The sequence below is a fragment of the Nerophis lumbriciformis genome, linkage group LG05, assembly GCF_033978685.3.
Source record: "Nerophis lumbriciformis linkage group LG05, RoL_Nlum_v2.1, whole genome shotgun sequence".
NCBI classification, from domain to species: Eukaryota; Metazoa; Chordata; class Actinopteri; order Syngnathiformes; family Syngnathidae; genus Nerophis; species Nerophis lumbriciformis.
The window spans coordinates 54,323,092-54,351,064 of NC_084552.2; the positions used below are offsets into that span (position 1 = coordinate 54,323,092).

The 27,973-nt window shown below is 41.4% G+C and overlaps 1 protein-coding gene across 1 annotated transcript; it reads right to left on the reverse strand.

Moving 5' to 3' along the window:
- Nucleotides 1-125: 125 nt before the first annotated feature.
- On the reverse strand, nt 126-27,892 carry LOC133606991 (protein-methionine sulfoxide oxidase mical3b-like). The gene is made up of 30 exons (XM_061961494.1): nt 27,514-27,892; nt 26,132-26,339; nt 25,949-26,059; nt 25,785-25,886; nt 25,566-25,721; nt 25,409-25,509; nt 22,374-22,631; nt 22,195-22,310; nt 22,006-22,129; nt 21,860-21,944; nt 21,643-21,790; nt 21,379-21,575; nt 21,230-21,297; nt 18,347-18,472; nt 18,199-18,273; nt 14,481-14,567; nt 14,252-14,411; nt 12,848-12,957; nt 11,785-11,848; nt 10,203-10,335; nt 9,798-10,042; nt 5,991-6,452; nt 5,828-5,916; nt 4,843-4,914; nt 4,640-4,690; nt 4,312-4,566; nt 4,142-4,232; nt 3,752-3,845; nt 3,602-3,675; nt 126-418 (listed from the first exon to the last, which is right to left on the reverse strand). The coding sequence occupies exons 1-30, from the start codon at nt 27,775-27,777 to the stop codon at nt 234-236; spliced, it is 4,311 nt and encodes a 1,436-aa protein (XP_061817478.1). The 5' UTR covers nt 27,778-27,892; the 3' UTR covers nt 126-233.
- Between the last annotated feature and the right edge of the window lie 81 nt (nt 27,893-27,973).

Here is a 27,973-nt window from a genome sequence, read left to right on the forward strand (position 1 = left end):
ATCCCCCGGGAGGAGCTGGACGAAGTGGCTGGGGAGAGGGAAGTCTGGGCTTCCCTGCTTAGGCTGCTGCCCCCGCGACCCGACCTCGGATAAGCGGAAGAAGATGGATGGATGGATGGAACATTTCAGATGAGTTAAAAAAACAACTCCATAAGGTAGTCTTTTTTTTTTTCAGACGAGGTCCACAGATTCTGTTGCAGGTACAATGCCAGTACAAATCTCTGGAAAGTAGGTCAGGCCCAGTCAAGGCCAATTCCCCGGGAAATCATCACATCCTTCAGGTTTTGGTCTTCCTGAAGGTCCAGCAGTCGCTGCTCCTCCAGCAAGGGTACCAGGGCCCTTCTCTGCTCCACCACCTCTAACATCTCCTCCAGGGTTTCACGCTCTTTCAGCAGCTCAGCCTCCTCCTTGAGGTGGTCTGACACAAGAAAGACACATACGGTACTTTTTTAACACATTTTTGCTTACTCCTGTACACAAAAGTCCAGATCTGACTGGAGGGTGGCGTCCTTCTTCAGGGCACAGACTTCCAGCTCTGCATGGACACTTATGTGTGCTAGAACGTGTTATGTAGTTATACAAAGTACTAATTTAATATAGAAAGACACAATATTGAATACTATCAATCATAGGCGCCGATCTACATTTCTGCCAGTGGGTGCTCGGTGTGTGTGTGTATTAAAAAAATAAGTGGGTGCTCGGTGTGTGTGTGTATTAAAAAAATAAATAGACGTTCAGCGACGTTAACACCCCATATGATTTGTGGCATTATTATGTAAAAGGGACCAAACTCGCCACAAAATTAACTACAAACCCCGTTTCCATATGAGTTGGGAAATTGTGTTAGATGTTAAAACTCTACTATGCAAAGCAAAAGCCATTTATCAACAACACCCATGTGGGTGCTTCGGGGGCCCGAACACCCACGGACAATGCCAAGCACCCACGTGGGATTGATGGCAACTTTCAATCTTTAAAATAATTTTTGAAAAATCAATCTTGTTGTACAAACCCCGTTTCCATATGAGTTGGGAAATTGTGTTAGATGTAAATATAAACGGAATACAATGATTTGCAAATCCTTTTCAACCCATATTCAGTTGAATATGCTACAAAGACAACATATTTGATGTTCAAACTGATAAACTTTTTTTTTTTTTTTTTTGCAAATAATCATTAACTTTAGAATTTGATGCCAGCAACATGTGACAAAGAAGTTGGGAAAGGTGGCAATAAATACTGATAAAGTTGAGGAATGCTCATCAAACACTTATTTGGAACATCCCACAGGTGAACAGGAAAATTGGGAACAGGTGGGTGCTATGATTGGGTATAAAAGTAGATTCCATGAAATGCTCAGTCATTCACAAACAAGGATGGGGCGAGGCTCACCATTTTGTCAACAAATGCCTGAGCAAATTGTTGAACAGTTTAAGAAAAACCTTTGTCAACCAGCTATTGCAAGGAATTTAGGGATTTCACCATCTACGCTCCGTAATATCATCAAAGGGTTCAGAGAATCTGGAGAAATCACTGCACGTAAGTAGCTAAGCCTGTGACCTTTGATCCCTCAGGCTGTACTGCATCAACAAGCGACATCAGTGTGTAAAGGATATCACCACATGGGCTAAGGAACACTTCAGAAACCCACTGTCAGTAACTACAGTTGGTCGCTACATCTGTAAGTGCAAGTTAAAACTCTCCTATGCAAGGCGAAAACCGTTTATCAACAACACCCAGAAATGCCGTCGGCTTCACTGGGCCTGAGCTCATCTAAGATGGACTGATATAAAGTGGAAAAGTGTTCTGTGGTCTGACTAGTCCACATTTCAAATTGTTTTTGGAAACTGTGGACGTCGTGTCCTCCGGACCAAAGAGGAAAATAACCATCCGGAATGTTACAGGCGCAAAGTGGAAAAGCCTGCATCTGTGATGGTATGGGGGTGTATTAGTGCCCAAGACATGGGTAACTTACACATCTGTGAAGGCGCCATTAATGCTGAAAGGTACATACAGCTTTTGGAGCAACATATGTTGCCATCCAAGCAACGTTACCATGGACGCCCCTGCTTATTTCAGCAAGATAATGCCAAGCCACGTGTTACATCAACGTGGCTTCATAGTAAAAGAGTGCGGGTACTAGACCGACCTGCCTGTAGTCCAGACCTGTCTCCCATTGAAAATGTGTGGCGCATTATGAAGCCTAAAATAGCACAACGGAGACCCCCGGACTGTTGAACAACTTAAGCTGTACATCAAGCAAGAATGGGAAAGAATTCCACTTCAAAAATGTGTCTCCTCAGTTCCCAAACATTAACTGAGTGTTGTTAAAAGGAAAGGCCATGTAACACAGTGATGATCATGCCCTTTCCCAACTACCGGTACTTTGGCACGTGTTGCAGCCATGAAATTCTAAGTTAATTAATATTTGCCAAAAAAAAATAACGTTTATGAGTTTGAACATCAAATATGTTGTCTTTGTAGCATATTCAACTGAATATGGGTTGAAAATGATTTGCAAATCATTGTATTCCATTTATATTTACATCTAACACAATTTCCCAACTCATATGGAAACGGGGTTTGTACAACAAGATTGATTTTTCAAAAATTATTTTAAAGATTGAAAGTTGCCATCAATCCTACGTGGGTGCTTGGCATTGTCCGTGGGTGTTTGGGCCCCCGAAGCACCCACATGGGTGTTGTTGATAAATGGCTTTTGCTTTGCATAGTAGAGTTTTAACTTGCACTTATAGATGTAGCGACCAACTGTAATTACTGACAGTGGTTTTCTGAAGAGTTCCTGAGCCCATATGGTGATATCCTTTACACACTGATGAGGGATTTTTGATGAGGGATCGAAGGTCCGTAATATCATCGCTTACGTGCAGTAATTTCTCCAGATTCTCTGAATCTTTTGATGATATTACAGACCTTAGATCAGTGGTTCTCAACCTTTTTTCAGTGATGTACCCCCTGTGATTTTTTTTTTAAATTTAAGTACCCCCTAATCAGAGCAAAGCATTTTTAGTTGAAAAAAAGAGATAAAGAAGTAAAATACAGCACTATGTCATCAGTTTCTGATTTATTAAATTGTATAACAGTGCAAAATATTGCTCATTTGTAGTTGTCTTTCTTGAACCATTTGGAAAAAAGATAGGTTTTTATTTATATTTATAAAGGATTTTTGAATTGTTGCTATTTTTAGAATATTTAAAAAAAAATCTCACGTACCCCTTGGCATACCTTCAAGTACCCCCAGGGGTACGCGTACCCCCATTTGAGAACCACTGCCTTAGATGGTGAAATCCCTGCCAAATTCACTGGTTTTGGGGTTTGCACATACATACATAGTGTTTAGGCGGGCAAAGAAGTCCGCCCAACCCTGGTGAACACGTTGACATCACATATTAAAAAGACTTGACCTATCAGAAGCCCTGGATGGACGAACTGCATGATTAAGACTCTGAGAAACACTGAAGTACCTCAACTCTTCTAACCTTTGACCCCCCACATCAAGACAACCTGAGGCCGACTACAAAGTACACCGAGCGATGTCCTTCCTGGTCCCCGTACCCTCCAGCCCAATCAGGCGTTTTACCTTCCACTGCCATCCTGTCCCGCAGTTCCTGCTGCAGGCGATTCTGTTGATCTTCCAGCTGCAGGTCTCGTGCACTTAAGGAAGCAAAGGTTCAAGGTCAGCCATGCACGAGCACCTTGAGTCATCTGCAGTCAAGGGTGACATACTCACAAAATCATAAGTTCAGATTCGTATCGAACAAGAACATTCTTCTGCTGGACCAAGTGGAACCAGCGCTTCATGAGATCCGTGTTCTCATGGAGTCCTGCAGGGACAGGTTAGGTTCTTACTGAAGTCAACTGACTCCAGGGGTCAAAGCCATGAAGCTGATATCAAGGAATAGATCCTTGATATCACCGAACAAATCTTTTTTGATAAAGTATAGGGATCTATTCCATTGCATAGTTAGATTTTTTTGCTTGTATCTGCTTTTTGGAGGAAGATCTCGGCCTCCTGTGTACTCAGAGAGTACACCTTGGCTTGGTTGACCACCACTGTTTTTCACTTCCGGGAAGGAAGCATACAGTTTCATAGAGGAGCCCCTTGCACTGTTCTTCATACCTTCTCCTCTCAGAAGTCTCTCCACTGTCACTCCTTTGGCCTCCAGACATCGCTGCTCCTCCTCAACCAGCTGCAACTGTCTCTGGATCAGCTGACACATACAACATTATTGATCAGGCTTCACAGAACCAAACATAGGACCCAGTCTCAAACCTCTTTGGTGTACTCACCTGCGCTTTGTGGAGTCTCTTCAATTCCTTCTGCTTTGCTCGTCTGCGAGTTGTCCCTTGAGCCCGACGGCAGACTCTGGTGCCCGGGTGTCCATGCTCACGCTCATGTTCCCTCTGGAACAGGGTCTCCGTCACGCTCAAACTCGACGGTTCCTTCGGGTCCACAAGGACCCCCACCACTTCCGTCACACAGGAAGACCGTCCATCAGAATCCTGCAGCGTAGCTTGATTTTTTGAGCAACGTTCTGGCGCAAACTGAGAACAAAGATTTTTTTTTTTATGTGAAATCTTCTGAATGGGTTATGGTTCTCATTTCCTCAGAGTGTACCTGAATGGGAATGGCTGGTTTGAAAGCCAGCGCGTGGGGAACGTATGCAGGCTGTAAGACACGAAAGCAGGTATGATTCAAGACACATTTTCCAGTCCTGGCTCATGTCAAGTCACCAACAACAGGTCCAAGTCAGTGCAGACAACACATCCACCAAAGGACACTAAAGGATACTAAAGGATACCTAAGTACACAAACGATACCTGTGCTGTCTGCTGGTCTTTCACTGATATTTGTTGCAAGTTTCTGGTCATGTCGATGGTCTCCAAATGGAGCTACGAACACAACATGAAATGTTTGTACATCCAAAAAAGCTTTCTAGTTTCCATTTATCTTACATCATTTATTTGACACTGTCTTACTTTTATATATTATCTTAATATTTATTACATCTTATTTTACATTATCTTACACTGGTCATTTTACATTATTTTATATTATCCTACACTGGTTATTTTACATAATTATTTATTATTTGTTGTAAATTACAATGTTTTTAAATTTTCTTTAATATGATTTATTTATTAAATTTGTTATTTTACGTATTTATTTATTGTACATTACATTAATTGTATATTCTTTCATATTTATTTATTTATCTATTAAATAAATGTAAGTTATCTTACATTGGTTAACTTACATTATTTTGCTACCATACATTGGCTATTTTACACAATTTTCATTGTTTATTTCATTGTCGTATTCATTATTTATTTTTATATTATCTTACAATGTTTTAATAATATTTAATATTTATTTTACATTATTTCTTACATTATATTACATTTATATTATTTATTTAATTATATTACTGGCATTATTATTCAATTATCAAGATTAATTTTAAATGATCCAACATTGGTTATTTGATATTATTTTGTTATCTTAAAGTATTAGTTATTTGATATTATCATCCATCCATCATCCATTTTCCACCGCTTATTCCCTTCTGGGTCGCGGGGATCTGGAGCCTATCTCAGCTACAATCGGGCGGAAGGCGGGGTACACCCTGGACAAGTCGCTACCTCATCGCAGGGCCAACACAGATAGACAGACAACATTCACACTCACATTCACACACTAGGGACAATTTAGTGTTGCCAATCAACCTATATTATCAATTTTACATTATTTTTGAATGATCTTGCATTGTTTATTTGATAAAAACATGTTGGTTCTGACTCTTACGTTGTTTCTGGGCCCAAGTGAGAATCTGTGTTGAATAGTGGATGAGTCAAGGTCACATTCGTCCATCAAAGTGAGAGCTTCTGTCAAAGCTGTGACAATAGAAGCGCTTGAACTGGAATGAAGACATCTTAGCAGTGACATCATCATCTCGACGACCACTTACCTTCATCTTTCTTCAGCTCGTTTGCAGCTGGCAGTGAGGCTCCGCCCTCATTCCGCTTGTTTCTCTTTCTGGCAAACACTGCATTCCACAGCGCCCTGGCTCCACCTCCTCCTCCTTTCCGCCAAGCAGAAGGAGGCGGAGCCTCGCGGAGACCTTTGAGATAGCGATGACGTCGGTTGTGCGTTTGTTGGCTGCTTCCTGTCTCTTCTGGCTCCGCCCACTCTATCTCCACTGCACATTTGTCTTGCAGAAGGCGGAGCTTCTTCAGTGACAGATTGATGTCATCAAAAGATCTCTGGGGAGGACACACTAAATGGACAACCTCAATGGGCGGGGCTTCTTTCTTACAAGAGCTGGGTGAACAGGTGGAGGAGGCGGAGTCAAGCTTGGTGATGAAGGAGGCAGTGGAGGAAGTCTCAGGTAGAGAGAAGGCGTCGGAGGAAGTGACATCACTTGTGTCTGCTGAGGGGAGAGGGAGCAAGGGCATAAGAAAGGAAAGGACAGAGCAAACATTGTTGATTGATTTGCTCATGTCAATTATGTTCATGTATTCATGTCAATAATGGCCATGTGTTTATATTACTTTTGTTCATGTCAATTATGTTCATGCATTCATGTCAATATTGTTCATGTGTTTGTATCAATTATGTTCATGTATTAATGTCAATCATGTTCATGTCAATAATGCCCATGTGTTAATATTAATTTTGTTCATGTCAATGATGTTCATGTATTCATGTCAATTATATTCATGTATTCATGTCAATATTGTTCATGTGTTTGCATCAATTATGTTCATGTATTAATGTCAATCATGTTCATGTCAATAATGGCCATGTGTTAATATTAACTTTGTTCATGTCAATGATGTTCATGTATTCATGTCAAATACATTCATGTATTCATGTCAATATTGTAAATGTGTTTGTATCAATGATGTTCATGTATTCATGTCAATTCTGTTCATGTATTCGTGTCAGTTTTGTTCATGTTTTCATCTCAATTATGTTCATGTATTCATGTCAATTCCGTTAATGTGGTCATGTCAATTATATTCATGTCAGTAATGGTCATGTGTTTATATTAATTGTGTTCATGTCAATGATGTCCATGTATTCATGTCAATTATATTCATGTATTCATGTCAATTATGTTCATGTATTCATGTCAATTCTGTTAATGTGGTCATGTCAATTATGTTCATGTCAATAATGGTCATGTGTTTATATTAATTGTGTTCATGTCAATTATGTTCCTGTATTCATGTCAATTTTATTCATGCATTCATGTCAATATTGTTCATGTGTTTGTATCAGTTTTATTTTCATGTATTCATGTCAATTCTGTTAATGTATTCGTGTCAGGGTTGTTCATGTTTTCATCTCAATTATGTTCATCTATTCATCTCAATTATGTTAATGTGTTCATGTAAATGACATTCATGTCAATTATGTTCATGTCAATAATGTCCATGTGCTTGTATCAATTTGGCTTATTTTGTTTATGGCAACACTAAATTGGCCCTAGTGTGTGAATGTGAGTGTGAATGTTGTCTGTCTATCTGTGTTGGCCCTGCGATGAGGTGGCGACTTGTCCAGGGTGTACCCCGCCTTCCGCCCGATTGTAGCTGAGATAGGCTCCAGCGCCCCCCACGACCCTGAAGGGAATAAGCGGTAGAAAATGGATGGATGGATGTTTATGTTAATTAAACCACCCGGGTGGTGTAATTATGTTAATTACACCACCCGAACGCCTCCCGAGTGAGGTGTTTAGGGCACGTCCGACCGGTAGGAGGCCACAGGGAAGACCCAGGACACGTTGGGAAGACTATTAGAGATGCACGATTTGCGGACACAACCGCTTATTCCGCGGATAAACCGCGGGTCAGGCGGGTAAAAATAGATTTTAAATAGATGCAGGCGGTTGGCGGTTGAACCAATTCGGAAATATATATATATATAGTTAAATGTTGTTACCCACATACGAAAAACGAGCAGCACTCTTTGAAACAGTCAATTATTAATCAGGCACCGCGTTCCAGCAACAAGTGGCGCAAGTGAGCGCAAGTGAGCGCTCCTTCAGCGCAGCAGGGCGCATTTTAGAGGCCAGGCGCTCTCGCATGAATCCTGGCACTGTAGATGCCATTTTATTCCTGCATAGTGCTAACAAAAAAAAAAGTAAGTAGACATACGGTTGGATATGTTAAACGAATTAGTCTACGTTACCTATAGGCTATACCAAATAAGCCCATGTCTAACCTATATTGAGTTCGGTCAGCTAAATAATTTTGATGGTTACGTGTTGTTTGGGCGCACTACAATGCAAAGGAATTAAGGCAATTGCGTTGTTTATTGTGGTTTTTTTCTATTCGAGATATACTACTATGTGTTAATTATTTGGCCTCGCTTTCAAGATTGGCGACAATGTAAGGATATTAGCCTGCTTTGTTTGTCGCGACCGTCTATTTTCATTATAATTCAAGTTTGATGATAAAGTGCAGTCTGATGGGTTTGATTTCCCCCCTTCAGCTATTTGCCTTGGCCAATAAGTTGCAGGTAATTTATTATTATTATTTATTTAATTTATTTTTGTTTAAATAGAGATGACATACATATGTTATTGTATAATTTAAGTTTGTGCGCGTGATTGACAGCCTAAGGCTTATGAGGCACATTTTTTATTTATTTATTTATTTCAACTTAAAAACGTATGAGCCTATGCCTATGCCTACAACATAGGCTATGTGTTTATCTTTATTTTCCTGCCTGTCGTTGACAATGGAGATTGTCTGATATTTTGTCATGGCTGCAGATCAATCAATAAAGGTTCATCTTTGTCGCAAAATTGTTCACTGTTTCACTGTGCACCCCGCCCTCGTCCCTATTTGAGCATTATAACGTTAACAAGTTAATATTCATTGAAATAAATTCAGAACATTTTTTTTACCTAATGAAAATATAGGCCTAGTCTTTCTAAAACATTGTTTTAACTTCTTAAAAGCCTCGTTCTGCTTGCTGGAACTGCGCACACAAAGTGTGAGGAACGCACTCCTGATCTGAGGGCATTGGCAATAATAGTCAACACTTTCTTAATGGAAATGACAATAATATTATAATAATGATAAATAATATATAATAATATCACTTAGCCACTAATGCGTGGCCAAGATATATTAATGCGTGGCACGCAGTCTCTGCTGCATTGGATCAGTCTCCTTTCTTTAACAGGCAAAAGCTTTATAGCCTCACTAATATGCTTGCATCGTCTATATTAGATATATAACAATGGGCGGGTGTGGTTTTGATAAAATGTTGGTTCGGGTGAATGCGGATGGTTGACGACTTTTGTGATGCGGTTGCGGATGAAATAATTGCCTATCCGCGCATCTCTACTATGTCTCCCGGCTGGCCTGGGAACGCCTCGGGATCCCCCGAGAAGAGCTGGACGAAGTGGCTGGGGAGAGGGAAGTCTGGGCTTCCCTGCTTAGGCTGCTGCCCCCGCGACCCGACCTCGGATAAGCGGAAGAAGATGGATGGATGGATAATTACAGTATATTTATGTATTAATGTTAATTCTGATCATGTATTCAAGAACAGAATTTATTAAATACAATGTTTATAAATATACATCGTATAAGTAATATTTGATTGATTGATTGATGTTAAGGAATGTATGTCAATTATAGTCATGGGAATTATGTTATTGAATGAATGTCAAATATGTTCATGTGTTCATGTAAAACTTTCCCCCCTCTCTCACTACCGACAACACAGGAAGTGACATAGAAGGATGTAAATGTACACTAACCCATATGGCCATCATCATCTTCATTCACAACTTCCTCACAGCCTGTGTTGTCTTCGTCATCGTCTTCATCGTCCTCCTCCTCCTCCTCCTCCTCATCTTCATCGTCGTCCTCTTCCTCCTCCTCCACCTCGCAGCCTATCAGCTGAAAGTTTTTCTGAAGCTCATCCCTCCACGCCGGTTTGGACGTCTGTGAGGTTAAAGGATGACGAGCGCCACGGGTCGGCGCCTCGACCCCCCATTCACACCTGAACACAAACGGTGCGTTAAAAAGTCCAGCGGAAAAAGTGTCACGAGGTGGAATTATATTCCAGATGATGTATAAAATGATGTAGAAAGTGAAATAATTGTGTCAGTTTCTGACAAAGGAGAGAAGGTTTGCATCAAAAGTCAAAGGTGAGATGTTACCTGCTTGTCTGCACGTCTTCAAGTGCACCCAAGTTGAAGCACGCCAACGTCTCCTCAGAGATCTCAGCAGCGAGCTCCGCCTGATCGTTTTCTACTTCAATTCTCTCTGGCGTCACTGACATCACTGAAAAAACTGTAAACACACACACACATGTTATCATTTGGAATGGGGACCAAGTTTTTGATCATCACTTGTGGGGACCACCCTTTCTACAGGTTGTGGAGGCATAAAAAAAATGAGGTAAAATGGCCACTGCCCAGTTAGCTCATACACGTCTTTAAATCTCTGGATTGGTGAAGTAATGTGCTGATCATTCTTACTGGGGACCCTGGGGAAAAAGAGTTAATATGGTTCATGGGGATCAAATTTAAATAATTTTGCATAATTCACACAAATTTGTACTGAGGACCATTTAAAAAAAAAAAAAAAAGTTCAAGTGAAATATGACATGATCCTCAGAATACAGCACTACAGCTGTCCTCTTATAGGAAGTTTCACCACTTAAATGTTAAAGCAAATCCTGCATCTTCTGTGACATTACTGAAAACTGCTATTTAGCAGTAATGAAGTTGTCTGCAACTCCAACTACCATATATAGAAGGATGGAAAATTCTGAATGTGAATCATACTTTAGGGTAATAATGTTTTATAATCATCCATCCATCCATCCATCTTCTTCCGCTTATCCGAGGTCGGGTCGTGGGGGCAGCAGCTTAAGCAGGGAAGCCCAGACTTCCCTCTCCCCAGCCACTTCGTCCAGCTCCTCCCGGGGGATCCCGAGGCGTTCCCAGGCCAGCCGGGAGACATAGTCTTCCCAGCGTGTCCTGGGTCTTCCCCGTGGCCTCCTACCGGTCGGACGTGCCCGAAACACCTTCCTAGGGAGGCGTTCGGGTGGCATCCTGACCAGATGCCCGAACCACCTCATCTGGCTCCTCTCGATGTGGAGGAGCAGCGGCTTTACTTTGAGCCCCCCCCCGAATGACAGAGCTTCTCACCCTATCTCTAAGGGAGAGCCCCGCCACTCGGCGGAGGAAACTCATTTCGGCCGCTTGTACCCGTGATCTTGTCCTTTCGGTCATGACCCAAAGCTCATGACCATAGGTGAGGATGGGAACGTAGATCGACCGGTAAATCGAGAGCTTTGCCTTCCGGCTCAGCTCCTTCTTCACCACAACGGATCGATACAGCGTCCGCATTACTGAAGACGCCGCACCGATCCGCCTGTCGATCTCACGATCCACTCCTCCCCCACTTTTATAATCATGCTGTATGAAAATGTCATCCTAAGGAACACTAAACCAGAATTTGTTTTTGGAAAAATATACTAGTTTTAAATAAGGATGGATACCATACAGAATCACAGTACTATTAATGCCAGGATAACAAATGTTTCTCTTTTACCAATATTAGAGGTTTCCCTTTCGGGGACCTGTTTTTTTGTTCCCATATCGTCAGAGGTCCCCTAAGGGTGACTGTGTAAACAGAGCGATGTCCCCATTAAGTAAGCATTGCCAGAACACACACACACACACACACACACACACACACAGTTTGTACACTGTGCAAACACGTATGACTCACCTGACGAGCGTCGGCACTCTGTCGCCATGGAGATGTGGGAGTCTGCGGAGGAGAGCAGCGACGTCTGTGGAGACAACATCATCATCATCATCATCATCAGTGTTGTGTAGGATGCTACTACCGTCATACTTGCCAACCCTCCCGGATTTTCCGGGAGACTCCCGAAATTCAGCTCTTCTCCCGAAAACCTCCCGGGACAAATTTTCTCCCGAAAATCTCCCGAAATTCAGGCGGACCTGAGTGACGTGTCGACAGCCTGTTTTCACGTCCGCTTTCCCACAATATAAACAGCGTACCTGCCCAATCACGTTATAACTGTAGAATTATCGAGGGCGAGTTCTTAGTTTCTTATGTGGGTTTATAGTTAGGCAGTTTCTTTAATGTCCTCCCAGCGCGGCAACAACACACAACAACAGCAGTCACGTTTTCGTCTACCGTAAAGCAGTTCGTCTGCCGTAAACAGCAATGTTGTGACACCCTTAAACAGGACAATACTGCCATCTACTGTACATGCATATGTGACATTAACATCTAGGGCTTTTAGAGAGTGCAGTGCACAACTGCGCACACAACAAGGAGACGAAGCAGAATGCATCATCAGAGAGGGTGTTCAGCATGGTTAGAAAAGTAGTGACAGAGAATAGAACAAGGATGGACAATTCAACCCTTAACTCAACAATGAGTAGATGAGTGTTATGTGTGTGTATATGTTTAAATAAATGAACACTAAAATTCAAGTATTTCTCTTATTTATTTATTTATATATATATATATATATATATATATATATATATATATATATATATATATATAGCTAGAATTCACTGAAAGTCAAGTATTTCTTATATATATATATATATATATATGAAATACTTGACTTGGTGAATTCTAGCTGTAAATATACTCCTCCCCTCTTAACCACGCCCCCAACCACGCCCCCCCCCCCCCCCCCCCCCCCGAAATCGGAGGTCTCAAGGTTGGCAAATATGACTACCGTTGCCATGACAACCAGCACGGCAATAAATGCAGATGTTTCAAGAAAAAAAACAACACAGCTGCTCACACAAGATGTCCGCGGGCACGACGCTCTGTCAAATGACGTCCTTGGCTTCTTCACCGCAGACGGGCTGGTAGGAGTCGAGGGATCGCAGTGCTGCGGGCAGAAAAACTTCCCTGAAGAAAAGAAGACGTCAGGGATCAAGTAGGTCATGTGACCACACGTTGTACTCGTCATTCAATGGTCGCCGAAGCTTTCAAACACAGACTTCCTGGAGGCGTGGCCATACTTGCCAACCTTGAGACCTCCGATTTCGGGAGGTGGAGGGCGGGGGTGTGGTCAGGGGTGGGGCGGGGCGTGGTTAAGAGGGGAGGAGTATATTGACAGCTAAAATTCACCAAGTCAAGTATTTCATATATATATATATATATATATATATATATATGTATGTGTGGGAAAAAATCACAAGACTATTTCATCTCTACAGGCCTGTTTCATGAGGGGGGGTACCCTCAATCGTCAGGAGATTTTAATGGGAGCATTCGCATACCATGGTTTATATAGGGCACAGAGTGGGTGGGTACAGGCTGGCCTAGGGGCGTGGTGATTGGCTCATGTGTTACCTAGGAGGTGTTTCCGTCTATGGCGGCATGCTGTTACAATTTCGCTGCGCTTGTTGAGGGATGACAGGTCTGGACGGTAAATAATAAACAGTTTCTCTTTCAAGCATAGGTTGCATCTTTTATTACCACTATTGTAAGGTGTGCTGGATGCAAGAATTTGCCATGTTATTGAATATATATATATATATATATATATATATATATATATATATATATATATATATATACATCCTGAAAATATGCAAACAAAACTGTGTTTAGATAATTGATACTTCAAACTTGCATAAATAAATATTAAGGAATATAACATAACTTGGCTTCTGAGAGCTTCAAAATGTAATGAATAAAATGCTAAAGTTGTTGATAAACAAGCAATTATTTTAATAATTAAATATGGTCATTTTAAATGAATTATTATGATAATTTAAAATCAATTATTTCAAATATGTTTATTTTAATGTATAATTCTATGGCTGGATGTAATAAGGAGTCTGAAAAAATACAAATAAAAATACAATTAATTTTGATGTTTTTAGCAAAATATAGTAAAAATTAATTTTTTTATTTTTATTTTTTTTATTAATAAATATATGTATTTTTAGGTAAGATAAACATAATAATACAATGTATCTCTAGTCTGGATGATTTAGTTCTTGTCATCCTGTTGTCCTCCTGTCATGAAAGGGTCCGCATGGAGCTGGAGGGGGCGTGGCCTCCAACTCCGGCTGAAAATCGGGAGATTTTCGGGAGAATATTAGTCCCGGGAGGTTTTCGAGAGAGGGGATACATTTCGGGAGTCTCCCGGAAAATTCAGGAGGGTTGGCAAGTATGGGCGTGGCAATCTCACCGCTGGGGGCGTGGTAACGGTAGGCGGCAAGTCTCAGCGTGCCGTCACACGAGTGGCACACAAAACAACTTCTATGGAAGAAAACACCTTCGGCGCTCAGACGCTCCATCACGTAAACTTTCTGCCGACAGAAGAAACACACGTCGCTGGGACACGACCCCTGCAGACACACACACATATTTTGTTAACAGACCATGGTGACAGGGGTCCTTAGCGACACGTGGTCTACCTGTTCTTTGTGGTCCGTGACAAGCTGAGAGTTGAGTTTCTGTTTGAAGCGAAAACTTAACTGCTGCTGCTGCTGCGTCCGTTTGTTCTGACACCAAAACAATTTCAAATGTAAAAATGTATAAAACATGCTGTTCACAAACAGTTATGGATGTTACACTTTAGGGCAGGGCTGTCAAATCGGGGGCACATTGAGAAAAATCTACTCCCAAGTGGGACTGGTAAAATCACGGCACAATAACTTCAAAATGAAGACAACTTCAGATTGTTTTCTTTGTTTAAAAATCGAACAGGCAGATTTTACACTTACATGTTGCGGTTAATAGTATTCTATCTTTATTTGTTGTTATTTATACTTTCTGAATAAATTATGTGATCATGTTCATCAGTCAACTTATTGGTGTTAACTTTCATTCTATCAAGGTAAAAAAAAATAATCCATCCATCCATCCATTTTCTTCCGCTTATCCGAGGTCGGGTCGCGGGGGCAGCAGCCTAAGCAGAGAAGCCCAGACTTCCCTCTCCCCCAGCCACTTTGTCCAGCTCCTCCCGGGGGATCCCGAGCTGTTCCCAGGCCAGCCGGGAGACATAGTCTTCTCAATCAAAATCAAATTACAGGATACTATTTATGTAGTTTGCTCATTTTCCTCGACTGGTGCACTGGTTTATTTTTTTTTTTTTACATATGTAGCCTAATCTACAAAGATATAAAGAATTGCTATTGCGACATCTAGTGGACACATTTAGAACAGCAGTTTCTTTCATTCAAAAATTTCTGCTAATTTTTATACTTTGCAAACTCATCCCGCGGGCCGGATAAAACCTGTTTGCGGGCCTGATTCGGCCCGCGGGCCGTATGTTTGACACCCCTGCTTTAGGGTGATAGTAGGCTACATGTTCAACAGCTAAGTACACAACACCACAGAAGCTAGGGCAGGCATACTGTACGTAATAAGATCCCTATTTGATCAATAGGGCACGTGATTTTGCAATGCATCGTGGGGGCTGGGTAGCCATTGTTGATGGACAGTTTTTGTTTACATGGCTGTACTCAATTAAACTAATAAATAAACAAATAAATTGTGGGAGAGAGCAATAAACTAGATTAAAATGGATCGTACAAAAAACAAACTGAACCCTGTTCCAAAGGCTCGCCACCTTAAAAATAAGTAAAATTGGTGAAATCGTTCCATATGAGCATGTCCAATACATGACATTTGAGCAAGCTGCCCAACGTGTCCTGTGTATCGGTCGTCAATGGAGTCCATTTTTATACAGGCCAAACATTTCGGAATGCAAAGTCAGCAAAGACAAACCAACTTTGGGTGTGTGCAAGACCTCGGAATTTTACATCAGAAAGTTTCAGGGGTAAGTCAACAGGACTTGTCACTGTGTGGTGTCTCATGGACAAATTTATTTAAAACTAAATATTAGCGATGTCCGATAAATGCTTAAAAATGTAATATCGGAAATTATCGGTATCGTTTTTTTTTGTTTTTTTTATTAAATCAATATAAAAAACACAAGATACACTTACAATTAGTACACCAACCCAAAAAACCTCCCTCCCCCATTCACACTCATTCACACAAAAGGGTTGTTTCTTTCTGTTATTAATATTCTGGTTCCTACATTATATATCAATATATATCAATACAGTCTGCAAGGGATACAGTCCGTAAGCACACATGATTGTGCGTGCTGCTGGTCCACTAATAGTACTAACCTTTAACACTTCATTTTACTCATTTTCATTAATTACTAGTTTCTATGTAACTGTTTTTATATTGTTTTACTTTCTTTTTTATTCAAGAAAATGTTTATATAAAATGTTTTGAATTTATTTATCTTATTTTATTGTATAATTATTTTTTAAAAGGACCTTATCTTCACCATACCTGGTTGTCCAAATTAGGCATAATAATGTGTTAATTCCACGACTGTGTATATCGGTATCGGTTGATATCGTATTGGTAATTAAGAGTTGGACAATATCGGAATATTGGATATCGGCAAAAAACAATTATCGGACATCCCTACTAAATACTACTTCTGTGCAAATTTAAAGAAAGTGAACAATGGAAATGGAAATGACAAATGAGGTAGGTGATACATAGAAGCGTTTTATTTTGAGATGTCCGATAATATCGGCCTGCCTATATTATCGGCCGATAAATGCTTTAAAATGTAATATCGGAAATTATCGGTATCGTTTTTTTTATTATCGGTATCGTTTGTTTTAATTTTAATTTTTTTTAAAGTTTTTATTAAATCAACATAAAAAACACAAGATACACTTACAATTAGTACACAAACCCAAAAAACCTCCCTCATTCACACAAAAGGGTTGTTTCTTTCTGTTATTAATATTTTGGTTCCTATATTATATATCAATATATATAAAATGTTTTGAATTTATTTATCTTATTTTATTGTATACTTTTTTTTTTTTAAAGGACCTTATCTTTACCATACCTGGTTGTCCAAAATAGGCATAATAATGTGTTAATTCCACGACTGTATATATCGGTATCGGTTGATATCGGTATCGGTAATTAAGAGTTGGACAATATTGGAATATTGGATATCGGCAAAAAGCCATTATCGGACATCCCTACTAAATATATTTCAAGTCTGAAATACACTGTGCATTAATGTGGGAAATATTTAAAGTATTTTCAGTTACTGATCTATGAATAGATGTATTGTTTTTTTTCCCAAATACTGTACGCTGTTCATTACATGTGCAACGGAATAAAAGAGGCTTTGATTCAAACTTACCAGTGTGAAAATGCAGAGAATACATCAACATGTACCAGGTGATGGCGTTAAAAGTAATGTTTGATAGTCTCACGACTGCTATCCAGGCTATTCATCGTCTCTTTACATTCATTGTCTCTTTATTAGCTCACTAACCCGACGTTCTTGAGTTTGTTTCTACGCTGGAAATAAGACAAATCTGACCAAATCTTTTTTTTTCTTGAAGCAATCATGACATAGCAGTTATTGATGCCACATTTTCGCGACTTATTTGGAACTTATTCAAGAAAAAAAACAGAACTTTAGGATGGAGTATTGCATGCAACCCAATGTAACGATGGATGAATTGCATTTCATCCCAACACTTTCAAGCCCTATATTGTAGTGAAACACATTTGTCAATATAAACAAGTATCAAATAATTATAGTTGTAGGATTAGTTATAAGTAGCTGTTGTATATAATTTGAGTATTTTTAAAGTATCCAGTAACAAATGTGTCAGCATAGTTCAATTTACTGCGCCATGAGATTAACGTAATTAATTTCTGTGGCCACCAGGTGTCGCAAAAAAAACACAACTTTTCAATTTAAAGACAGCATAAGTCCATTTCAGATGGTTTATAACAAATAAATGAATGTTTTTCATACCTACCATTGTTCTCTGCTTAAATAATTTTACTTGATCAAGCCTTTTAAAAGATTCCAAGCTACAAAATAAGAAAATAATATATGAATACCCGCTGATATGGTATTGGATCAATATCAGTATTGTATCGGAAGTGAAAAAGTTGTATGGCAACACCACTAATCAAAATACATCCAGTTTTTACATTTTACATTTCAGAGTTTAGCACGCACAAACACTTCATTTTTGCTTGCTAGCTTGATTGAACGGCCAAAGACTGACAAAGGAGATGATGAGTCATAAGAAATTGTTTGTGTCACTAGCAAGTGTTTACCGGTATCCATGACGATGGATGGACCAGAACATCCGAAGCCTCCTTGGGGGACGAGAGATCACTTGCGGTCTCCCCCTGCTGGTTGTTACATGCACACGTCAGACCTGAGTGATGTCATCAGACAAGTGTGACATCATCAGAGACTGACCAGCGCGACCTCAGACGGACTGTCCTGGTTCTGCTTATGGTTCTGGTCCAGCTTGGCCTGCAGCAGGTCGGCCATCAGACGCACTCGGGAGCTGCCGACCAGGCACTTCTCAGCGATATCACATGACTGAAAAGAAAAGAAGAAAGGATCAGGCCGGCAAACAGGTTTAACCCAGCCTGCGAGATGAGTCTGCTAAGTGTACAATTGAGCTGCATTTTTAAATGAGAGAAACCGCTGTTCTAAATGTGTCCACTGGATGTCGCAATAGCAATTCTGTTAGGCAAGCAAATAGTTTATACCTGGGCGAGCAAGTATACCAAGCAAGAGATACATTGTAAAGTGGGGCAGCGATTCCTCCCCAACGTAAAACAAACAGAGGAGTAAAATAAACAATAGGTAATCCCACTTAAAAGGTTTCACTGCACTAGTGTTGTCCCGATACCAAAATTGCATTATTGGCTTCATTTTATTATTAGCTTTATTTTATCAAAAAAATCTTACGATACATTAAACATATGTTTCTTATTGCAAATTTGTCCTTAAATAAAATAGTGAACATACAAGACAACTTGTCTTTTAGTAGTAAGTAAACAAACAAAGACTCCTAATTAGTCTTCTGACATATGCAGTAACATATTGTGTTATTTTCCATTCTATTATTTTGGCAAAATTATGAAGGACTACCGGTAGAAAATGAATGATTAATCTACTTGTTCATTAACTGTTAATATCTGCTTACTTTCTCTTTTAACATGCTCTGTCTACACTTCTGTTCAAATGTAATAATCACTTATTCTTCTGTTGTTTGGATGCTTTACATTAGTTTTGGATGATACAACAAAATTTAGGTATCAATCCGATACCAAGTCGTTACAGGATCATACATTGGTCATATTCAAAGTCCTCATGTGTCCAGGGACATATTTCCTGAGTTTATAAATATAATATACAATTTTTAAGAACGAAAAAAGATTTTGTGATGCTAAAAAATACACTAAATTGGCCCTAGTGTGTGAATGTGAGTGTGAATGTTGTCTATCTATCTGTGTTGGCCCTGCGAGGAGGTGGCGACTTGTCCAGGGTGTACCCCGCCTTCCGCCCGATTGTAACTGAGATAGGCTCCAGCGCCCCCCACTACCCCGAAGGGAATAAGCGGTAGAAAATGGATGGATAAAAAATATCGATGTAATCATGGTAGTATCGACTAGATACGCTCCTGTACTTGGTATCATTACAGTGGATGTTAGGTGTAGATCCATCAATGGCGTTTGTTTACATTTTGGCACCGGTGAGTTACGGTGTGTAGTGAAGCATGTTTAGCTATTTCTCGTCCTCCAGTGATAATGATACTTGTAAGAAACTTACTTTATTTGTCGCCATGGAGGCGAGGATTAATGATTTAGAAGTAGCTAAAACACTGTCGACTGCGGCTGGACCTAAGCCGCTAGCTAGCTAGCCATGTCTTAAAACACTTCTTCCTGAGGGCGTTTCAGTGTTATAACTTCACCTTTATCTTTAGTTTTTAAGCCAAAATGCGTCCGTTCTCCTTTTTCTGTCTACACCCTGTGTCTGTTTGTCTGTCTGTGTGCGCGCTACTGAACATGATCCTCTGCTCGTAAAACCAACAATGACACGACGTGACGACGACGGGGGGCCGGGATTGTGGGGGACCGGTACTTTTTAGAGGCGGTATAGTACCGAATATGATAAATTAGTATCGCGTTGCGATACTAATACCAGTATACCGTACAACCCTACACTGCACATTGATATAGTTCTGTGAAAATGATTGTCTTCTGTGCAAATTTAAAGAAAGTGAACAATGGAAATGACAAATGAGGTAGGTGATACATAGAAGCGTTTTATTTAGAGATGTCCGATAACATCGGCCTGACGATTTTATCGGCCGATAAATGCTTTAAAATGTAATATCGGAAATTATCGGTATCGTTTTTTTTTTATTATCGGTATCGTTTTTTTAATTTTTTATTTTTTATTAAGTCAACATAAAAAACACAAGATTCACTTACAATTAGTACACCAAGCCAAAAAATCTCCCTCCCCCATTTACACTCATTCACACAAAAGGGTTGTTTCTTTCTGTTATTAATATTCTGGTTCCTACATTATATATCAATATATATCAATACAGTCTGCAAGGGATACAGTCCGTAAGCACACATGATTGTGCGTGCTGCTGGTCCACTAATAGTACTAACCTTTAACAGTTAATTTTACTCATTTTCATTAATTACTTGTTTCTATGTAACTGTTTTTATATTGTTTTACTTTCTTTTTTATTCAAGAAAATGTTTTTAATTTATTTATCTTATTTTATTTTATTAATTTTTAAAAAAAGGACTTTATCTTCACCATACCTGGTTGTTCAAATTAGGGATAATAATGTGTTAATTCCACGATTGTATGTATCGGTATCGGTTGATATCGGTATCGGTAATTAAGAGTTGGACAATATCGGAATATCGGATATCGGCAAAAAGCCATTATCGGACATCCCTAGTTTTATTCATACTTTATTTAGTTTTTTGTTCAATCCTAAATGGGCTGCGACTTAAAGTTTAATTGCTTTGCAGATACACTGATATTAAGTCTAAATTCATTGTGTTCTGCATGTTTTTTTTAAAAACTGCACCATTTTTGAAGTGTTTTGTCAAGAGGAGTATTTGTGATACATACATTTTCAGAATGTGCTTTTTCTATTTTGGGCCGACGTAAAACAAAGAAAACAATCTGAAGTTGTACAGTATATTTAAGTTATTATGCCATGATTTGACCCGTTGGGGGAATAGATTTCCCTCCATGCGGCCCCTGAGCTAAAATGAGTTTCACACTGCTGATGTACATGGAACAGTCCGAAGCTACCTTTGATCGTCTGCAGAGGATGGCGGTGGGAGTGACCACAGCAGCTCTGACCTCTGAACTCTGAGACCCTGAATGCAACACAGAACAACAAGGACCTTTAGTGACCCTGAACACAAGGGGCCAAGAAGTGGGCGGAGGTTTTTCCACACCCAAAGAGTTCGGGGCATCTGGCAGCTTCTGGTAGAACTGGCTGAGGTACATGACCATGGACAGAGAGTCCGGTTCTCCTTCAGAGCACATTTCCTCCACCGTCATTAGGGGGGAAATTCCAAACTCTCGCTCGCACACATCAAAGGCCAAGCGAATGTTTTCTTCCTTCGCCGTGGGGTTGAGGGCGCCAAAGTCTCTGCCGATAAACACAAAATTGTTATTTGGGTTTCCATTCGTGAAGAACAAACAGAAGGTGTTTTTACATGAGGTCTGGTCTGTAGCGGTGAACCAGTGCACACAGAGCCATGCCGCTCTTCCATGATGTGGTCAGGTCGCTCACGGCAACGCCAGGGTAACCTCGCGTCTGCTCCCGACACCACGCCAGCAGCTGCTTGGACTCGGACAAGGACTCTGATTGAGCAGACACAAGCAATCTATTTCTAACTTGTCAAACGGAGACGTCAAGACGGGTCATCTCACCTTGTCTCCATGGCGATACGCCGACGATGTCATCAAATTCTGTGTTTTGCCCCGCCTCCTCTCCTGTGTCAACCAAGTGTCTCACCTGTCCAGGAACCATGAAACATGATTCATTCTACACGGGTGTTTCATTTAAAAACGCGTACCTGAGTCGGCGTGACGCTCAGACACACGTTGACGTATCGGCTGGACGGGTCCAAAGAGTACGAAGAAAAGTTCTTCTGCATGTTCTCTGGTGTGGTCTGAGCCAACAAACGATACACGCTCTCTCTGGACGCAGACATACGGCTGGTCAGACGGACAAGACAAGACAGGAAGTCAGACAGACAGGTCACCTCTCGGCCAGCACGTCCAGAGGAGAATCCCCCCGACACCATCGCCGGATCATCCAAGACGCATCAAGGGCGGCCAGGAAGCCACGAGCCACGCCCGTTCCCATTGGCCAGAAGGGCTGCTTAGAGACAGACACCCGTCTCATAACGGTGGACGCCACTTAATCTTGAACTTGTCTCACCTCCAGCAAGCTGTCTCCTACCAGCGTAACCAGCAGCTGGTGGCCATGGCGACACCAGACCATGGCGGCGTTCTCTGCCGCGTACATGGAGGTGAAGTCGAACATGGCCACGTCCGGCTGTCCGTAGTGGTTAATGGCGAAGTCCAAAGATGGGAGTTGATGATTGGTGGAGAAGTTGGCGGCTGTGCGGGCAAAGGCTTGCAACGCATTCTGGTCCACGTTGGCCCGGGACAGAAGCTGCTCCGTATCCGCAAAGTCCTGGAAGACCAAACATTCATAGAAAGGGTGTTTGTGAGGAATGGGTACCAAATCTACTTCTACTGAGATGCTACCTCAGTAGAAGCATTTAAGTCCCATCTTAAAACTCATTTGTATACTCTAGCCTTTAAATAGACCCCCTTTTTCGACCAGTTGATCTGCCGTTTCTTTTCCTTTCTCCTCTGCTCCCCCTATCCTTTGTGGAAGGGGAGACACAGGTCCGGTGGCCATGGATGAAGTGCTGGCTGTCCAGAGTCGGGACCCGGGGTGGACCGCTCGTCTGTGTATCGGTTGGGAACATCTCTGCGCTGCTGACCCGTCTCCGCTCGGGATGGTTTCCTGCTGACCCCACTATGGACTGGACTCTTACTATTATGTTGGATCCACTATAGACTGTACTCTCACAATATTATGTCAGACCCACTCGACATCCATTGCATTCGGTCTCCCCTAGAGGGGGGGGGGGGGGGGGGGGGGGGGGTGTTACCCACATATGCGATCCTCTCCAAGGTGTCTCATAGTCATTCACATCGACGTCCCACTGAGGTGAGTTTTTCCTTGCCCTTATGTGGGCTCTGTACCGAGGATGTCGTTGTGGCTTGTGCAGCCCTTTGAGACACTTGTGATTTAGGGCTATATAAATAAACATTGATTGATGATTGATTGAAATCCAGAACTTGTATACAGTAGGCACAGACCGAAGTCAGTCTGTACTACCGGATATCGATTTACATAAAATATCTTTGTTGCACCTGACGTCATGTACGGTTGAAGTCTCAGACTGCATTTAGGTAATTTTACAATTTTCTTTGCTAACACTGCTTATACAGCAAAAAGTCCAGTAAGGCTGCATTTTTTCAAAATGTGCTAGCTCGATGCTAAATTACACTGGATTTAACACATTGAGGTTCCTCAGGGCACGATTCTGGGATCTCTGTGGTTCAACTTGAACATGCTGCCAGTCGTCCAGCTAATACGCAGCTTCAACGTGTCCTACCACAGCTATGCAGCTCACACTCAGATCTACGTGTCAGTGACGGCAAATAAAACCGTTGATTCACTTTGTTGCTGCATAGAACAGATCAGTGTGTGAAAACAAAACCATTTTCTTCACCTAAACTGAGATCATTGTCCTTAGCCCACAGAAGCATCCATCCATCCATCCATTTTCAACCGCTTATTCCCTTTGGGGTCGCGGGGGGCGCTGGAGCCTATCTCAGCTACAATCGGGCGGAAGGCGGGGTACACCCTGGACAAGTCGCCACCTCATCGCAGGGCCAACACAGATGGACAGACAACATTCACACTCACATCCACACACTAGGGCCAATTTAGTGTTGCCAATCAACTTATCCCCTTCCTCTTTGGAAGTGGGAGGAAGCCGGAGTACCCAGAGGGAACCCACGCAGTCACGGGGAGGACATGCAAACTCCACACAGAAAGATCCCGAGCCCGGGATTGAACCCAAGACTACTCAGGACCTTCGTATTGTGAGGCAGATGCACTAACCCCTCTGCCACCGTGAAGCCCCCCACAGAAGCAAAGATAATCTATTTATTAGTCACCTTGAAACCTTAAATCAAGTAATCAAGTTAGAAATCAGGGGGTAATAAAAGACCCAGACTTGAACTTTAACACATTCATTCAATAACAGCTTTTTAACACCCGAAAACATGGCCAAAACCAGAGGACTAATGTCGAAATCAGCCTTGGAAAGACTAATCCATGCCTTTGTCACCAGCAGGTTAGACTACTGTAACTGCCTTCTAACTAAACCAGCTGTAAAGCAGTAGAACATCCAGAATGCTGCTGCTCGAGTCCTGATTAGAACCAGGAAATACGTCCATATTAGTCCAGTGCTTAGGTCTCTGCAATGGCTTCCTGTTGCTCAGGTAATAGACTTTAAATCAGCTCTGCTTGTGAACACATTTTTTTGTCTGACATATTAGAACCATATGAACAATCTTCAGCTCTGAGAACCTCTCAGGGAGTGGTCTCCTGTTGGTGCCCAGAGTCCGGACCATACATGGTTTCAGTTTTATGCTCCTACAATCTGGAATAGTCTTCCAGAAAATGTGACGTTGGCAAAGTTAGCAAAGTTTAGATCCAGCCTAAAAAACGATTTTATTTAATTGTGCACATGACAACTGGAAGTATTGTATCTACACTATTTGATTTTAGATCTTTGGATCCATCCGTCCACCCCTAGTTAGCAGCTGTGATAACACTTTCGTCCTGTAGGGGAGACACCAAGTCTGTTAGCGTGGTGTCACCACAAAGATGACGGTGGAGGTCTTGCGCCTCCGGGTTCTTCGGACCACCAATTACCGACATGCCAGGCTCTTTCAGGTTGACAACACTGTTTTATTTTTCAATAAAAGTGCAATGTGAGCACACGAATGGTTTCTCTGCTCTCACTCTCGCTCTGACTCGTGTTCCACCATCAACCACCATCAACAACCCTTTTTACTTCTCCTTCCCGACTGCTGCCTTCAACAGAGCGACAGGTGATCAGACAAACACTCACAGTTGTGTCATCTACGCACCTGTCGCTGATATCGAAGCCCGTCCTGGCACACCCCGCTTCGCTGCAGGTCCGCAGGCCACGCCCCCCCACAATGACCATTAAGCTAAAAGTTAACATCTGTCTAACTTTAGCTGCCATCTTGCCCAATGATGTATTGATTAAATTAGATTAGATTAGATTACATTAGATTAGATCAGATTAGATTAGAGTTGCTTGTTAGGAATGGAAAGGTCTCGTAAGAAGCATTTACCTGTAAAATGACTCGTTTACCGAGTAGGCTGTGTTTCTTAGCCGTCATCACGAAGTAGTGCGTGTCGTCTTTGTAGTACACGATGTTCTCCAGGTCGATGCCTGAAACGTGCGCAGGTGGGAACAGGTTTGCTTGGCGCACGGGCCAAAGTTCTTACCCGTTTCCTGTCGCAGGTCCTGGAAGAACCTCTGGTTAAAGATGGACGCCACGCCGCTGATCTCCTCAACTTTGGCTTCAGCACGGCTGTTCCGGTTTTTAAAGTTGGCCGTGATGGCGATGGCGAGTTTCCCGCGGAATTCTTTACGGCGAAAACCTGCAGGGAGACCCGGAGTCACCCGGAGTCCCGTCAGAATGAATGACATCATCACTAACAAACCTGGGAGGGTGTTACGACGACCGTCTGCTCCGATGATGACGTGGAACTGCAGCTGATTGACAGGATGACGCTTTGGCCACGCCTCCATGGTCCAGCCCACCTCTGCAGAGAAAGACATGTCAACATGGAGACAGGAAGACGGGTAGAAAGGTAAACAGACTCACTATGTTGTTGGTCCGGCGGTTCCACCACGCGTTTGAACTCCACGTTGACATGAATTTCCACCCCCAGCAACAGCGCCACTTTCAGCAGAACCAGCTGCAGTTGGCGTATACCTGGGGACGCCAAACTTAACTCCGCCCACTCAGATGTGCAAACGCAACAAAGGTGACGAGTAACGCACTCACTGATATGGTCAATGGAGCCGGCGCAGAACTTTCCATAGAACTTTTTGGCACCGAGGCCACGAAGGTCGTGGATGGTGAAGGGCCAGAGGTGAAGCACGTTGTTCCTGGAGAAGGAGTCCCGCTTCTCCAGCACAACCACGCGAGCGCCCATGAAGCTCAACTCCACCGCCGTACGCAAGCCGCACGGCCCCGCCCCGATGACTACACACTGACCAATCAGAGGAGACCACAGTGATCACATGACCATGATCCATACGAACAATTAGTCAGCTTCTTCTTTGGGACGTCAAATATTAAACAGTGAAATAAGACAAATATTTTGATGTGGCTTTATAATAATAATATTTAAATATAACCATGTAAATATTAACATATTAATATATATATATATATATATATATATATATATATATATATATATATATATATAACCACATAAATATATACAAACAGATGAATATGTTTAAATATCAACATTAAAACATATACTTATATAAGCTTTGCATATATACAACTATACACATAATACATATTGAAATATAACCATATGGATATAAATACAAATACCCATACCCATATGAGTATAAATAAATAACCATATTAATATGTAAATTAATGAATGTATATAAAATAACTATATGAATATAAAATATATAAGCATATGAGTAAAGATAAACAAATACATTAAATATAAACATTTGAATACATATAAATATAACCATATACATATATATAAACATATGAATACACACAAAATACAACCATATGAATGTATAAATAAATATATGTATATAGTAAAATATGAGTATATATACCATTTACCTACTCAGTGGCCGCCCTGAGATCGGTAGGTTGTGAGTTCAAACCCCGGCCGAGTCATACCAAAGACTATAAAAATGGGACCCATTACCTCCCTGCTTGGCACTCAGCATCAAGGGTTGGAATTGGGGGTTAAATCACCAAAAATTATTCCCGGGCGTGGCACCGCTGCTGCCCACTGCTCCCCTCACCTCTTTCACCACACCTAGTGTGTGTGTGACAATCATTGGTACTTTAACTTTAAATTAAAAAAAATAAAATAAAATATATATATATATATATATACCGTATATATATATATATATATATATATATATATACCGTATATATATATATACATACACACACACATTTGTCCAGGGTGTACACCGCCTTCCGCCCAAATGCAGCTGGGATAGGCTCCAGCACCCCCCGCGACCCCGAAAGGGATAAGCAGTACAAAATGGATACACATACATATAAATACACTATTACTAACTATATGAACTGTTACACCTCTACTATCTTGTCATAAGTTTTGCTCAGGCTGCTTAGTAACTGCGGCCAATGTTTGTTGACAGTACCGTGGCGTTGCGGCAGGCTTGGTTTCGCAGGTACTCTTCCTGAGAAGCTCTACGGTCCAATTTGGCCCAAAGAGCGTTGGCCTTCCAATAGCTCAGGCGTTGTTTGAGCGTGCGGTAGAGCGGCCGCTCGGCTTTGCTGCTATCCAGTTGAAGATGTTGACACATCTGGCAGAAGGTGTGTAGCGCTGCCCTGCAGGTAGATGCTGACACAAAGTCGTCAAACAACTCCTGAGCTCGGCATTCTGGGTAGGACTCGTTTCTCATGGCGAGGCCTGGGGACGAAAAACACCATGGGAGTGACGCCCCCTGAGGTCACAGAGATGATCTTGGTTTCAGCACCTCTCAAAGGTAATTAGAAGTCTTCTTCCTGTTTGTAACACGTTTCTTCCTGTTTGAAACACGCTTCTTCCTGTTTATAACGTACTTATTTCTGTATGAAACACGCTTCTTCCTGTTTGCA

What these genes read in the sequence shown, in the direction of transcription:
- LOC133606991 (XM_061961494.1), bottom strand. Translation starts at nt 27,777, where the DNA reads ATGAGAAACGAGTCCTACCCAGAATGCCGAGCTCAGGAGTTGTTTGAC. An exon ending in CGCTACAGACCAGACCTCAT is followed by an intron (nt 21,576 to 21,642) that starts GTAAAAACACCT and finishes GTTTATCGGCAG; the next exon opens with AGACTTTGGCGCCCTCAACC. An exon ending in GGACAGGATGGCAGTGGAAG is followed by an intron (nt 419 to 3,601) that starts GTAAAACGCCTG and finishes TTCTTGTGTCAG; the next exon opens with ACCACCTCAAGGAGGAGGCT.